A 15,494-nucleotide genomic window follows, 5' to 3' on the forward strand; every position below is an offset into this window, starting at 1 on the left:
ATACGCAATTCACTCATGTGACACATTGTTAATATCACATTTTTAGCAGAAATTGATAATATATGTTTAATTAGGTGTTTACAATAAAAATGTTGGTACTATACTTCAGTTTTCAAAACACTTTGTTAAACTCTTTAACATATTGTCTATCCTTAACATATACTTTAAGGCATCAAATAACATACATTCCAGGAATCCTTGAGTGTCAACCAGGCACAAAAAATGGCACCCAGACTTTTTGAGGCGCTGGCGAATGGAGAATCTTTTGGCGAAAAATGTGCCTGGCGCCCTGCTAACTCTGAGTAGTACCATTCCTTCTCATGTTTCTGATGAATGCCCAAACACCAAAATGGATAATATACTACTGTCATCAGCCATGGACTCACTCATCCATTTTGCAGCATTTGTTCAAGTTAGCAAACAACAACTTCAAGTCTAAAAATGTTGAGCCCAACAAGTAATGCCCATGGTTACAAAACATCACTTCCAGAGTTCCTAAATGTAAGATGGTGCACATAAGCTATATTTTTATTTCAGAAAAGGGACACTTTCAAAATAAATCAAATAAAGGTTCCTAACAGGTTTATAAGAGATTTGAAGTAAGAAGAGATTGTTTAATTTTCTTTGTAAATTTGAAGCAGCCCAGGGAACTGTAGAGGCCACAACACACTCAACTGAGCTGGTTTCATGGGTTCTGATTTAAATAATGTTATTTTAAGCATTGTTTTTAACCTGCTGTGCATACCATGTTAATTTTGTTAATCCTGTACAACCTATCAATCCCTGCAGCCAGGCACTGCCACAATTCCAACTGCATGTTCAGAGATACAAATATATTAACTACATAAACATTTGAGACCAAAAATATATGCTATGCAGAAGGCATCTCTCTCTTTGGTTAAATACACCGAGGCTTTGGTCTGAAACACGCTTTCTGTTGTGTATTCCCCAGGCATAGCCAACATGGTGCCCTCTAGATGTGTTGGACTCCAATCCCCATCAGTCCCAGCCAGCACTGCCAATGGTAGAAGATTATGGGAGAAGTAGTTCAAAACATCTGGAGGGATGCAAGTTCCCCAGTATACCCCACTGAACACAGCAGCCCTAACTCTGAAAAGTCAAGCATTGTTATTCTGCAAAACATTTTAACTAAGCATAATCTCTAGAATCTTCCTTCATAATTAAGGAGCACACTAGAATTATTTAAGGAAGTATATTGACAACCTTCTCTGTTTTTTGTTGCTCATACCTTCGTAAGTCATCCATCAACGCCCATTCACAAATGCTGAAATTTAACTGCATAGAAGTTTGTGTTTTTCCATGAACTGGAGAGTACATTTCCATGGACGTAATGGAACCAAATACCCATTATTAGAGATCTAGACGAATCAGTTCTCCAGGAAAAGAACTATGCAAAAATCATTATTTCTTTTACAATCTGAGCTTTAGGGAAATACACATTTGCCTCAGCAGGCAGTGAAAAGACAGTTTCCAGCAATATCTCCCATAATCAGTCCTTCTGAGACAGAACCCTACCATCACAGGAGTGTTACTAAAGTCATTTGCGATGCAATCATTTTTTGCCTGCCACAGAAAAACTACAAGTTTCTAAAAAGCATATGAAGAACAGACTTCCAACTTCAGAATATAATCAATACACAAAAACAATCCAATTAGACCCCCTCCCCCCATAATAAAGACAGTTCAGTGCTGTGATACATTGCCATTAAAAATGTGCTTTCATAAAAATCAGAGTCTGAGGGGGCTTTCTGACGATCAGCCTTCTCCAACAGAGGATCCCAGATGCTGTTGCATTACAAGAACCATTGTCTAGGACTGACTGGGACACTGCAACCCAATACCACCAGTGCCCAAGACTGAGGAAGCCTAGTCCTATTCCTGATGGAAACAGGAAAACCAGAATTTCAAATGGATTTTTAAAAACCATGATGTCCAACTTATTCAGTAATTTACATGTCAATACTGAAAATAATGAAACTTTTCCAATTCTAAAATATAATTCTACCTTAGCATAAATCTGTTCACGTTTAACACATTTATATCCAATACAACAAAACTGTTCAAAGCTGTTCTATAAAACATTGCTCAAAGGCATAAGTCTACAACAGAATGAAAGACTGCACTCCTAGATGCTGCTGCCCGATAGGAAATAGAGCACTTTTAGGAAGCAGAATCCAGTGCTCCTTTCCCATCTTTCCTGAGGGAAGGTCAGGTTGGGAAGGTCAAAGGGATGGAAAGCACCTTTGGATGGTTCATATAACATGTTTCCCTGCCCACCTTTCCAGGTCTTACATAGGAAAGGCCAGCAGGTGGAAAGAGGTTACCAGTTTTGCCCTGCGCAGACAAGGCTCTTTGAGGACCTTCACTGTGCAACTGCAAAACAATCCCCATCCTTTCTCCAAACTTTGGAGTTGAAAGGCTCTTTATGTGCTTCCCACAGGCACCTGGTTGTCTACTGTGAGAACAGAATGCTGGATTAGATGGGCCACTGGCCTGATCCAGCAGGGATCTTCTTAAATTAATATGACTGCATGACAGATTCAAAATATGCATTGAGTTTTTCCAGTCTCTGTTGACAAAAAAGTCTGTGCTCCTGGAAAGTAGCTCTTGAAGGGTAACCTCTCCATACAAGAACATCATTTAGGGCAACGTGAGAGGTTACAGGTAGAAAAGGAAACCTAGAAACTCATGCTCCTCTGGTATAAGCACTTCCCACTTGTAAACAGAGTGGGAGAATACTTTGCCAACCCTATTCTTTCAGTTGAAAATGCTCAGTTAGAAGACAAGCCTGATAAGTTTTAAATTTCTTGATAAAAATCAAAGCACTTTAAACAAGTTTCCATATTAATGCAGTCTGGTAAACTTAAACATGTAAAGGTTTCTAAACAGCTGAAATTAGCTGAAACTTGTGCAACAGTCTATACTCAAAAGGAACAAGCAACTCAACTACTATTAATGACTAGAGTATCTAATTGCTATGATTATATTGGCTACAGTCAGTCTTGCCCCATCTGAGCTACTAATTATGACAGATTTAATTCAACCAGTCACCACCACTCTCTTAATATTCATCTGTATGCTACAATTCTATTGGTTACAATAAATCAGTGGCAAAAGGAGACTAAGTGAAGGGGATATTGATCTCAAGAATTGTCATTGTTAGATTACATTGCTTGTCACTGTTGCAGTAACTAAAGTTTCCAAGGCCACATTCTGGCTTGGATAACAGCATGTTCATGGTTCCTCATGTTATGCTGCCTTGGAAGCAATACATGTTGAATAAACATAGCTAAGAACAATTAACAGTAATACAAGAAATCTCAAGCCATACATTTACTAACTCCTCCCAAGCCTCTCTTGGCATAGTACCAGTAGTTTCATGGTTACATTCCTGTAACCCAGTATTGATTTGTTAAGTACAATTTGGCTGCTTTACTCAGACCAACTAAGTCATGATTCCACTCACTATAATCATGAGTTATAACAAATCGTCACAGGCAGCAGAAGAGTAAGTATTTTCAATACCAAAAGCATGCATTTTTAAATTTGAAAATATATCAACTGCATTATTACATTTATATAATTACTACTTTCTTCTATCTCTATATTTTTAGCAGCTTTAAGTAACATCTAGAACAGCTTAAATAGATAATGTCAAATCAACCAAATCTACGAAAAGAAACATACAGCACTGCTCTGACACAATACACAGCACTGAAGGTTACTGGCTTCTTTAATTTATGCGCTGCTTCACATTATCATTCCAGCATTCAAGTCTGTACATGTGATATTGCACCCATGGCTCATGCACACTCCCCCACTGCACCTAGAAACTTCTTAAACTGGAGTCTATGCATGGAGTCTAAGTGAATAGGCATTACAGTGGTACTTTGGTTTACGAACTTAATCCATTCCGGAAGTCCGTTCTTAAACCAAAGCATTCTGAAACCAAGGCGTGCTTTCCCATAGCAGCGGCGGACTCAATTTACAAATGGAACACACTCAACAGGAAGCAAAACACATTCTTATTCCAAGGCAAAGTTCACAAACCAAAACACCTACTTCGGGTTTGCAGCGTTCTTAATCCAAGTTATTCATAAACTAAGCTGTTCTTAAACCAAAGTACCACAATACTCATATGGTCCTCCAAGTTTTCTCCACAATGGACAGAAAGGTCAAATAGGCTAGAGATTCTTAAGGAATTTGATCTTTGAATTTGATTCCAGCATGAATTGAGCTAATCTGTACCTCTGAAGAATACTATGTAGTCCAGAACTTTGTTGTACATTGGTTTTCACACTTCCCAAATGTTCTGACTTAGTTTTCAATGCAAGGCATATCTTCAGAGAAAATAAGTGTAGAAATGCCTATTGAAGTAGATTTTTTTTCCTGCACACACAAGATGTAACAGACTTATGGGTGAACACTTATGAATGTGACACAGAACAGAAATCAGACTGCTTCATTCATTATTAAGTAGGGCTTATGTATAAAGTAATCTATGCATATAACTTCCAATTCAAACTAACGTTTCCATGCCTAGTGTGGAAGACACACCTGAGGCTTGTTGTAACTGTGGGGGGGAAAATCAGTCCTCCACCAGCAAGGTAGGTCTGCCTACCTTCTCAACTGGAAGTAAATCACTCTACATTAATGACTGGTCCAAGATATTTTAGTGTTTAAAGTAGGGAATCCAAATGACACCAGCCACATCCTGCTCAGTAACGTGAGACGCAAGCCACCAAGAAATTACCTTGAGCAACTACAATTTGAATGGGGCTTAAGATAATTTCCTATTAAATTATGCCCCAAGGTTGGATCTGCTGACCTTTGCAGCACCAAAATCTGCTGCTTGATGAGGTGATTTTCACCATTCCTTTATGATAACCTAGTTCTGAATATCATAAAGATCCAAGATCTTCATTGTTAATTACTGTAGGGATGGATGGAAGACAATGAACATCACATCAGAGGATGGGAAGGACTTTCCATCCCAACCCCCAAAAAACAACAACCCCGTATCACCAATCTGCTCTAGATTCCTCCAACCATTTGAAACAGATTGTTTGTTGCAAGCAGGGCATTTATACTAGTGGAAGTTTGTTACGAAGGCAGAACATTACAATAGGATATCACTATTGTACTTTAATGAGCTAAAATCATTCCAGTTATACCAGCATGATTAAAATACGCTTTAATAACACAAAATGCATCTACCATTTCATTTTATACTATGTTTTTATAGTACTATGAATGAAGCGCTGTATGTGACCAGTTTATGTTTATTCCTACTGTATATCAATATTATAACCTGTTGATTCCCCCCCCCCCCCCATTCTCCTGTGGAGAAAGAATGCATCCATTTTTAAACATGGTACCTCCTATGCCTGAAAAAAGAACACATCAATTCTTCCCTATTACAGCAAATTATCTACTTTTCCAGCACAATCCTACTCAACCTGTCTGTCATCTTGAGTACAGTACCTTTATATTGATGCTGGGCTAATATTCTATTTGTTCATTTGTTCCCTCTGTGGTTCCCAGTGAGTTCTGTTGCTGCTTGGTTGCCATGTTTGTAGACCTGCTCTGACATCTTGCCATGGAAACAGTTCATAGGATGCAGACTCAGGCAGAAAGTTGCATCAGGGGATGGGGGTACTTTCTTCATAAGCATACAAAGGGATGTATTGAGGGGGGCAACTGCCTGTCTCTCACACAAATTTTCTCATTCTCAGTGTGTGTGTGTGTGTGTGTGTGTGTGTGTGTGTGTGTGTACAGGCAGAGAAATGCAGTATGAGAAATTATTGTGAATTCAAGTTGACATCCCAATCTTGACCATAACTGCTAACATTGCCAAACCATGTTCTATTTCAGCCTCTGCAAGATCTTTGTAGGTAGAACCTTACACAGGTGGTACAACCAGGGCTCAATAAAACACAGCCAAAAATGTTGCGTAATATAGAAATTTCACTGTGTTCAAAGCACATTTAGTATTGCAGCCAAAGTCTAACATATACAGAACTAGCAGAATGTATATGATGGTGAAACATCAAACCTACTTCCGAAGGTAATTCTAAAAATGGTTCTTTCCTATTAAGCCTACATGCAGTTGTTTTCCATATGGAAATCTCTAATCCTAGACTAATAATAATAATTATAATTATACTCTGCAGATCTGGCTGGGTTTCCCCAGCCACTCTGGGCAGCTTACAGCATATATAAAAATGTATTGTACTTTCTCTACAAGACTGAATTCTCAAAACATCTGATAAGCTGCTGGTAAAAATAAATAAAGAACTACTACACAAATGAAACCTGCATAATTACTTTCAAAGCATTGCACTAGAGCTAATCTTAACTGGCCACAAATTTGAAGTAATGGATTCATTCATGAGTGAGAGTCAAGAACCCTGTTTTCTTTTAAAACCCACACCTCATCTTGTTCACTGAGACACAAATAGACAAAAAACTTATTTCTTAAAAATAAAACTTTTCAAAAAGACCTGCTTCCTATGTGAGGGCACCTTTAAAAACAAATTGGAAACCTTTCAATCAATCAAGCTGGTCAATCAACTAGACACTGCGGCTCTAACTTTATCATCTTCTTTCTCCTTTTTAACAAAAGTACAAACTTGGCCAGAATTTCAACTAAATAGAACAGTAGTTTTCAAATTATGTTCCAGGAAACCTTGGAGTTCCTTAGAAACTTTTCAGAGATCCTACCTACAAGATGATCCCTAGTGGTATAAAAGCTTCCCCAAAAGACTCCCTAATACTGATGCTATCTTTCTCTACAATGTGTAAAAGCATGAGTGTGTTTCTGAGCACACACTCAAGAGCAGTTTGTACACAGACCTAACCAGTAACCCAACTGAACTAAATGTACACCCAATAATATGATAATAGTCAACAGGTGAGAACTCCCAAGAGGCAAAGTGTCTGGAATCTACTGGAGTAGAAGACTGCATCCCAAGACTAACAGAAGCTAGTTCAAGTGCTACAAGTGCACATTACCATGTACTAGGAAAAACTGACCACATCAATAAATCCCAAAACCTGTCATCTTAGTATCTTCCTGCAACTCCAATATACCATGATTTTAACATTGTATAAGCGCAATATTATATTCCACACCCTAAACTAAGTTAGCTTAGTCCAACCACTATTTGCTAGTTCAGCAAATATTGGAAACAGGCTGAAAGACTATAAAATATTAAAGACACATTTAAAAATATCTACCTAATGGAATCCAACACCCTTATATTGACAGCTTTACCTTCCAAAAGTAATATAGAAAATCCTGGTTCTGCTGATGACCGCATCCCCAACCTGTAACTGTTCTGAATTAAAGTTTATCCTCTCGGTTCACATTTTTGCTCTATGCCACTGTATTTATTCATTGTTCCACCTGGCATGTTGGAAGTCCTCTTTAAAGCATAACTATATTTAAAATTAAATGTGTGGTGAAAAAAATAATGCAGTTTGTCTACATATATTTGAGAATGATATGCGAGTACAAGCAGTATCACCGGGTTATATATTAAAGACATACCTCATAAAATCAAACAGAAAATGTCAATATTTGTTTCGAAAATAAGCAAGTAGTGTCTCACCATCAAGGACACAGGCAGCAAACTTCACCACTTTCCAGCTTTTCTGTAGCTAAAACTAAGCAAATATGACCACAGCTACTTTACAGAGGTCATCCCAGTTTATGAGGTGCCATGATGTCACACAGCACAGTGTCAATCTATCAAACAAAATGGTCAGTGCTAGGAGACAAAAATATCTACAAACCAGCACATGCCACACATTGTATAGGCACACACACAAAAAAAAAAACAAGCAGTGAGCAGCAAAGTGGCCTCATAAATTTCCAACTCAGGATCAGGTATATAAAATTATCAGGATAGATATGGGATCTAGACCCATGACAAATGCTTTAATTAGAACTAAGTCCATGGAGTTTCTTGAATGTGTGGAAGACATTTCCATATGTGCAAATGTGGACCTCCTATATCTGCCAGTTCTCTCATACAATATTCTGGAGTGTCTCCGTAGGCTCAACTCTTTGGCAGGATTGAGCAGTTGCAGTAGGAAGGGTGTAGGAATTTACAATACTTTGAATACAAACTTTCATTAATGCAGCTTTCTTAATTTAAAAATGTTTCCCCAAAAAATGAAAATCAGTATTATATTATGAGAAATAGAATGACATACCTAACATCTTGCTTTCCCAAGAAATAATTCCTTAAGAATAATTCATACAACTTACAAGTAACACATATATGCATGTTAGTAGCCTATACACACACACTACTGTATATTCATTAGGCAGTTGAATGAAATACACCTTAGTTTTAAGTCACATGTTGATTAGTTCTGCACAAGGCCTGCTGCCTATAATAATTTTAAAAGTGCCAGTATTGTGTTTTTCACCTTTTTAAAAATGAAACATGTAGTCAATAAATCTGGTGGGATGAAGAGAGATTATCCAATTTAGCATGGGCAATACAGATATAGAAGCAGATTTCTGTGCTTAGTTCTTGGAAACACTGTTTGCAGGAGATTGTGAGGTTTTCTGGTAAAGTTTGGAAACCAAACAGAATTTGCCTTTACCTCCCCTGCAGTGACTGGAACAGAAGACACAAGCTTTACATGCCGGTGGCTACTGGGAATCTGGATTCTTGCACACTTACATACAAACGAGTGCTGTGTGTGGTCTCCGGTAGCTGGATCATAATAGCGGCACTGAACACACATCTGGTTCTAGCCACTGGATCAAGTCCACATGTATAGCACAAGATGGTCACCTTTTCTACAGTATGTGGAAGCATGTCTTCACCTAAACAGATTATTGCTGTTGGGATAGCTTGGTTGGTACAGCATGAAACTCAATCTCAAGGTTGTGGGTTCAAGTCCCACGTTGGGCAAAAGATTCCTGCATTGCAGGGGGTTGGACAAGATGACCCTCACGGTCCCTTGCAACTCTACAGTTCTATGATTCTATTATAAAGGTGACAGCACTAACTAATATGATTAGTAAACTACCCTGCCATAAACAAGCAGCATTAACCATGCATAGTGGAGAAGGTGTATCTAGCAATCTGGCACACAGTCTTAAGTAGACTTCAACTTCAAATACATTGTTGATGCCAGTATTCAGCACATGCCTTCTCATTAATTAACTCTGGATCCATGTCTGATGTGTGGTAAATGTAACACATATGAAAGGTAAGGATGAATATTTCTGACCTTCAGTAAAGTCCACCACATATCTGCACTATTTACAAATTAGTCCACATGAACTCAACTATATAGTAGAAGCAACAGTGAACAAGGTGCATCAGGCCAGACTATCCCACATATCCTTACAAAACTAAAGACAATTAGCAAGTTACTGTTATATTGAGACATATAATTCATACAAAGAGTTTGTGTTTTTTACTAGATCATTTGCTTAGTCGTCCAAAAGCAATTCTTGAAGTCTATACTCATTGTAAATAACATGCTTGATGGTATAATTACATAAGAATCAATTTTAAGAAATTAACCAGAGAAGTCAGATCACACAACTGTTTTTAAATCAATGTTAAAAGGCCTAATTTAAAAATCAATCCATATTCTATTCCCAATATCACCCTAATTCAGCTGAACGGATCCATGTGTGGAAGCAAGATCCTGAATGTATATTGCTTGCTGGATCAGGAACTATGAACACAAAAGTCCACAACAGAATGTGCATCCATCTATCCCCACTGCATTGCTTGCAATGTTATTACATTCTTTTGTAACAAGTTATATATAAAAACTGCTTAAGTCACAACTAGGTCTGAATTAGGTAGAATACATAGACTGGGGTTCAGCAGGTATCATTTGCCAATTTAAATTATTGTCATGATAATGCTTTTACTATAAATCCCTAAAATGGAATTCTACAATATACTACAGGAGACAAAACTATGTACAGTGGTACCTCAGGTTAAGCACTTAATTCGTTCCGGAGGTCTGTACTTAACCTGAAACTGTTCTTAACCTGAAGAACCACTTTAGCTAATGGGGCCTCCTGCTGCCACTGCACCACCTCTGCACGATTTCTGTTCTCATCCTGAAGCAAAGTTCTTAACCCGAGGTACTATTTCTGGGTTAGCGGAGTCTGTAACCTGAAGCGTATGTAACCCGAGGTACCACTGTATATTAACTTGAACATATTTCCAAGAGATAAAACATCTAGCATTCAGTCTAAGAGCCATATTTCTAGGATAGCACTAGAAAGCACCATAGTCAGGATACAAATATACAGACAATACTGATGGCTAAATAACTGGGTCTGGTGACTAACACCTGGGTTATTTCACTAAGCAGTGAGTTTCTCTTCCAAATTGGCTCCTAAATTTTGCCCTCCCTCAAAAAAGAAGTTCATCTTGTAGTAAAACATTGTAGCACTCCAACTGGAAAGCCAGAACCTTTTTAGAAATATCATAAAACTAATTTGAAAATAACTCAGCTGAAGTGAATAGGACAGATAGATATAAATTCAGTACTGCACGATTCACTTCCTGTTTTGTACAGTACTGAGGATTGATTCACACAACTGCATTTTCCCCAATACTTGTAGGCTTTTCTTGTCTGCTCTGATTGCATGCTTACACAAATTTGTTCACCATGTGCACAAACCACTGGCATTTCTACAATGAACGGTGCATGTATAAGCACACCTCATCACAGAGATGCTTGGAAGCAGTGCTCTTGTTGAAGAAATACACATTACAATTTGAACATTCAAATCAAGCATGCAAAAAGTATACAGATCTTAAACAAGTCTAAATTTGTTATCATATGACATCCCTAGAATTCACATTTTTAAACCTAGAGTGCTATTGTACTCATTGCCTCATCTAATAGGTCTCTACTGTACTTCTGTTTATCTTTCTAAAGTAATTCCTAATATCTTACTTATGAAGTGACTTATTTTCTCAATTGTTTTATAAGGTTTCTTCTAAATATAAAATAGATACATATTGCAAAGAGCAGATATACCCTTGGTACCTTAAAGTCTTGTTTGTTTGATTGACCTGCCTTTGTGACCATGGAAGGCCAATGACTTTGGGTCTTCAATCTTAAACACTTAGAATTAATACTCTTCTCTTAGTGCCATTTACTTCTGAATAATCAGGCTTATTATCCCAATTTAAAAGATACTTGAATCTTAGAACACCCAGAAGAGATCCAAAATTAAGGAAGAACAGATGAATATATATTTTTTAAATGGTCAATTTATTAAGATCACATTGAGGAAAGATATTACCACTGACCTTTAAAAGTCTGAGTAAAAAAACTCAAGCACACCTTCATAAATATACTTTCCTTGGTGTTTCACGTGAGTAAAGAACTGGAGGAAATTTTCAGGCCCAAAAATCTGTCAGCCACCCTAATAATTCTTATATTTAATATGTAAACACGAAAGGGCTTATCATTTATTTGGCTGCAGAACATCTCCTGCTGAGATTAACTATATGTCTTCTTAGTTGTCAAGTGAATATTTATATTATGCACAAACATCTCAATCCTAAAATTTTGTATTAAAATGAATGATATCCAGAGGTAAGAAATTAGTACTGGCAGAATAATTAAGCCTGGTCTGGTGGTTAACACTGAGAACATTTATGTTGTTTTCTTTTCATGTTTTACATTTATAAGCCACTTCTGATGGACATTGCCCCCAAAGCAGCCTAGAAATATTTTAAAATGAAAACTTCCAGTTCAGTAATTAATAGAAGTATTCAACAGCAATCTTCCCTTTACATTTTCCTCACCTGTCACAAAACCTTGCTCAACTATGTAGAAATTGTCAACACATAAGCTCGTAATTAAAAAACCTCCATGCACATGTAACACAAGAGGGCAAAAATGTACAATACAGTACATACAAAAGGAGGAAGTGAACTCCTTAAAAAAAAAAGCATGATCAGTAATTATGTAAGTGATGCGAGAAAGATTTTTAATGGTTTTACACAAAAGCCATAATTGGGCATAGGACATCACATCCTCTGAAAATACACAGCTATGTGGTTTGGGCAACATTCTTGTGTTAACCAATTGGGTGGGGGGAGGAAAGCCATGGAGGAAAGAAAGAATTAACAGTGTTTCAGCAGGTTACTGTCCCTTTGTTTAATGAGTTAATGGAAGCCCGTTTTATCTTTTTTTTTTTAAAAAAAAAACCAAAAACTCTTTGAGTTTCAATGCAGTTCTTAAGACTACAACATTTCCCCTCTAACGTATTATCCCCACACTCTCAAACAAAAGACAACAACGGCTATGGGTGTTTTTGTTAAACGTCTTAACCACCGTACCACAGGTCATTCTCCTTTTATCATGCGATAGGTGCGACACCGGCGCATAAAAAATAAAAAAAAATCCAATCCACCAGATAATAAATGCAAAATGTCTCCTTCGATCCCACCCCTGTTCTTCTCCTTTAGAAAATAACCCTGCGACGACAGCACACCAACACAGGGAGAGAACCCCAGCCAATTAATATGGCAACAGTTATGCAGCTGAGCGAGCGATCACCCTCCCCGCCGCGGGCCGCCCAGTAATAGAAACCCCCAAGACCCTGTTTTTATTTATTTGCACGATTAACGTTTAAAGCCTCCATTAAGGAAAAGGGAAGGAAAGAAAACAGGGGGGGAGGGGAGGAGGAGGAAGAAGAGGAGGATTCCCTACCACGACTACATTCCCAGTTCTTTCAGACAATGGTGCTTCCCTGACTACCTCCAATCTGACAACATTTTTACACTAGGCCCAGGACCAGCACGCACAGGCAGGGAAGCGAAACCTTCGCACGCGCGAGAAAAGGAGAAGGCTCCTCGGCTGCCAGCCGCAGCAGCCTGACACCAGGAGCAAATATTTGTGGGTTTTTATTTAGGGCGGTGGGTGAACTGGGTGGCGGTGGTGGAGGGGAGAGAAGAGGCGGAGGGGGGCGGGTGGAGGAGACAGGAGGCAGATAAATAAATGGCCGATGATCTACCCGGACAGAAAACGGTCTGCGATTCCTTTCCTCGGTGCTGTGCTACCCCACTGAACAACACCCCCTCCGCACACAGACAAACCCTCCCGATCTCTTTTTTTTCCTCCGGGCCCCGGGTAACCAAAGCCACACTGAATGCAAACTGCGCAGCAAAAACACTGGGGCAGGGCGAGGGAGGGAGGGAGAGGAAGAGGAGGAGGGGGGAGAAAGAGCAGTTCTTGTCTCCATGAGACACCATTACAAAAAGAGGGAGAGAAAAGAGGGGGAAAGAGGGAGGGAGGCAAGCAGGGGGTGGGGGCTGAGAGGAAGACTTGGGAGGGGACGGAGAGAATAAAAGGAAAGGTGTCAACACAAGTTACTGGGATACACGCCGTGTCCCGGACACGGGGGTGGGGGGGGGGTGGAAGGGAAGTGGTCTCCCCACCCTGTGGCCAAAAAAAAGAGAGAGAGATCCTGGGCCTCTCTTCTCTCCCCCCTCCCTCAGAGGGGAACCGAAAGGGGGCGCTATGCTCTCGGACCCCCCCACTTCCCTACCTGAGAGGAACCCACAACGAGCTTATTTTTTTAAAAGGCACCCAGCCCACCCACAAACCCCCAATAGGGCCCGAGCCAAACAAAGCGCGGCCTGTACGCCTTGAAAGGAGAGGGAAGGGTGGGGAAAACAGCGTTGCCTCGCAGTTATATGAGGGGGGACCCCCCACCCGGTTCCCCTCCCCCCCCACACACCCGCTGCCCCCTCCCACCGTACCCACCCCCGGCCTCTTACCCCTTTCCCCAGCGGCGACGGCGGCGGCTGCGGCAGCAGCGGCGGCAGCGGCGTTGTTGTTCCTCTCCGGCGGTGGCGGCGGCGGCGGCGGCAGTTGCAGTGGCTGCTGCTGCTGCTGCTGAGGCGGCTGAGCGGGAGGAGGCGGCGGCGGAGGCGGCGGCGGCGGCTGCTGCACCGGGCGCGGCCTGGACACTCGCCTGGGTCTCCTGTTGGCGGCTCGGACCGAGTTCATTTGCCGGCTCGGGCGGGGGGAGGAGAGGGGGTCGCTCCTCCGGGCTCCGGTACTCGGGGTGGGTAGGGGGGGAGGAGAGGGGAAAGGAGGGGGGAGAGGAAAGGAAGGGACGAGGGAGCCCCCCCGCCGGCTGAGGGGAACCGGCCCGACTGAGAGCTCGCTCTCTCTCGGTGGAAAAGAAGGAGCCTCCTCCTTGCTTCTCCTCAGTCGCCGCTCAGGTCGCTCCTCCGCCGGCGGCGGTTAACGAGGTTGCGAGAGGGGGGGGGGGAGATGCTCGTGCCGCTGGTGACCCCCCCTTCTCCTCCTTCCTCCTCCTCCTCCTCGTTCCCCTCGCGAGCGAGCGCTTTCCCCTCCCTCCCCCTTCCCCCAGCCTCAAATATCGCCGCTTTCGTGCCCCCCCGTCTCTCTCTCTCTCGAGGGAGTCGCCCACAGCTCCCCCTGGCCCGGCTTCGGCTTAAGCCCGTCGCCGCTCCGTGGCAGGAGGAGCCATTGACACTGCCAGGGAGAGAGAGAGAAGGAGGGAGGGGGGAAAAAAAGGCAGGCAAGCAAGGCAAGGCAAACTCCCCCCCACCCTCAACCCCGGCGCGCGCGCGCCTTCCTCCTCTCTCTGCTCCCCCTCCCTTATTCCCTTCTCTCCTCACTCACCACACATTATACACACACACATACAACTCGCTCTCGCTACGGGCAAGGCGGGCCTCGTCGTCCTCCTCCTCCCACCCTCACCCAATCCTCGCCTCCCGCACGGAAGGAGCGACGCGGCTCGGCCAATGGCGCCCTAGCTTGCATGCCGCGTCCGAGGGGCGGCGGGTCCTGAGGAGGTGGAGAAAGGGGGGGGGGAAAGGCTGCCGCTTGGTGGGAGGGGAGATGGCGGGGCGGGGTGGCTGGAGGAGGAGGCCGCATAAAGGGACGTACATATAAAGGGCCGAGGCTAGAAGGAGGGAGGATCTGCCGAGGGACAGGGAAGCGTTGGGAAGAAGGAAGGGGGGGGGCGCTTGGCTTCAGTTTACCTCAGAGATTAAAGATTTGAAACGCGCCTGCCTTTGGGTTGTCAGTTGGCGGCGGTTTGACGCGGGGGGGGGGCATAAAGGATTTTCGAAAGTTATTAAACGCTCCTGTAGGGATTCGAGTTGCTTCACGTCGGAAGTGCCCAGCGTCTTTGAGGGAACAGGGGACTAGATGGGCCCGCTGGCCTGATCCAGCCGGGCCCGCGTTCTTATGCATTGCGATAAAGGGCCTTTATCCCAGAGAAAGATTGGGGAGGGGGTTAAAAAGAAAGAGAGAGGAAGGTTTCTTCTCTCTCCCCCCCCCCCCCGTCCCCGCTTAGGTAGGAGGAAAATTTAAGGAGAAGGGGTGAGAAACGGGGCGGGAATAATATTAGCATAAATTATTACGACCGGTGATCTCATGGAGAGAAAATGATTAATCTGTTCCTGGGGCGCGCG

At 42.0% G+C, this 15,494-nt stretch overlaps 1 protein-coding gene across 5 annotated transcripts in view; it reads right to left on the reverse strand.

The window, feature by feature from the left end:
• The window catches only part of FBXO11 (F-box protein 11), a 69,864-nt gene extending 54,479 nt beyond the window's left edge, over positions 1-15,385 (reverse strand). Inside the window, exon 1 of one of the 5 annotated variants that reach the window (XM_083733225.1) lies at positions 13,818-15,385. In XM_083733225.1, coding sequence (XP_083589351.1) covers positions 13,818-14,049 — 232 coding nt within the window. In that variant the 5' untranslated portion in view covers positions 14,050-15,385. Of the gene's footprint in view, positions 1-7,573; positions 7,681-13,051; positions 13,204-13,817 lie in introns of those variants that run through there. The other 4 variants (XM_083733226.1, XM_083733229.1, XM_083733228.1 and 1 more) reach the window with 4 other exon arrangements.
• Between the last annotated feature and the right edge of the window lie 109 nt (positions 15,386-15,494).

This window comes from Podarcis gaigeae (assembly GCF_964106915.1).
Source record: "Podarcis gaigeae genome assembly, chromosome: 3".
NCBI classification, from domain to species: domain Eukaryota; kingdom Metazoa; phylum Chordata; class Lepidosauria; order Squamata; family Lacertidae; genus Podarcis; species Podarcis gaigeae.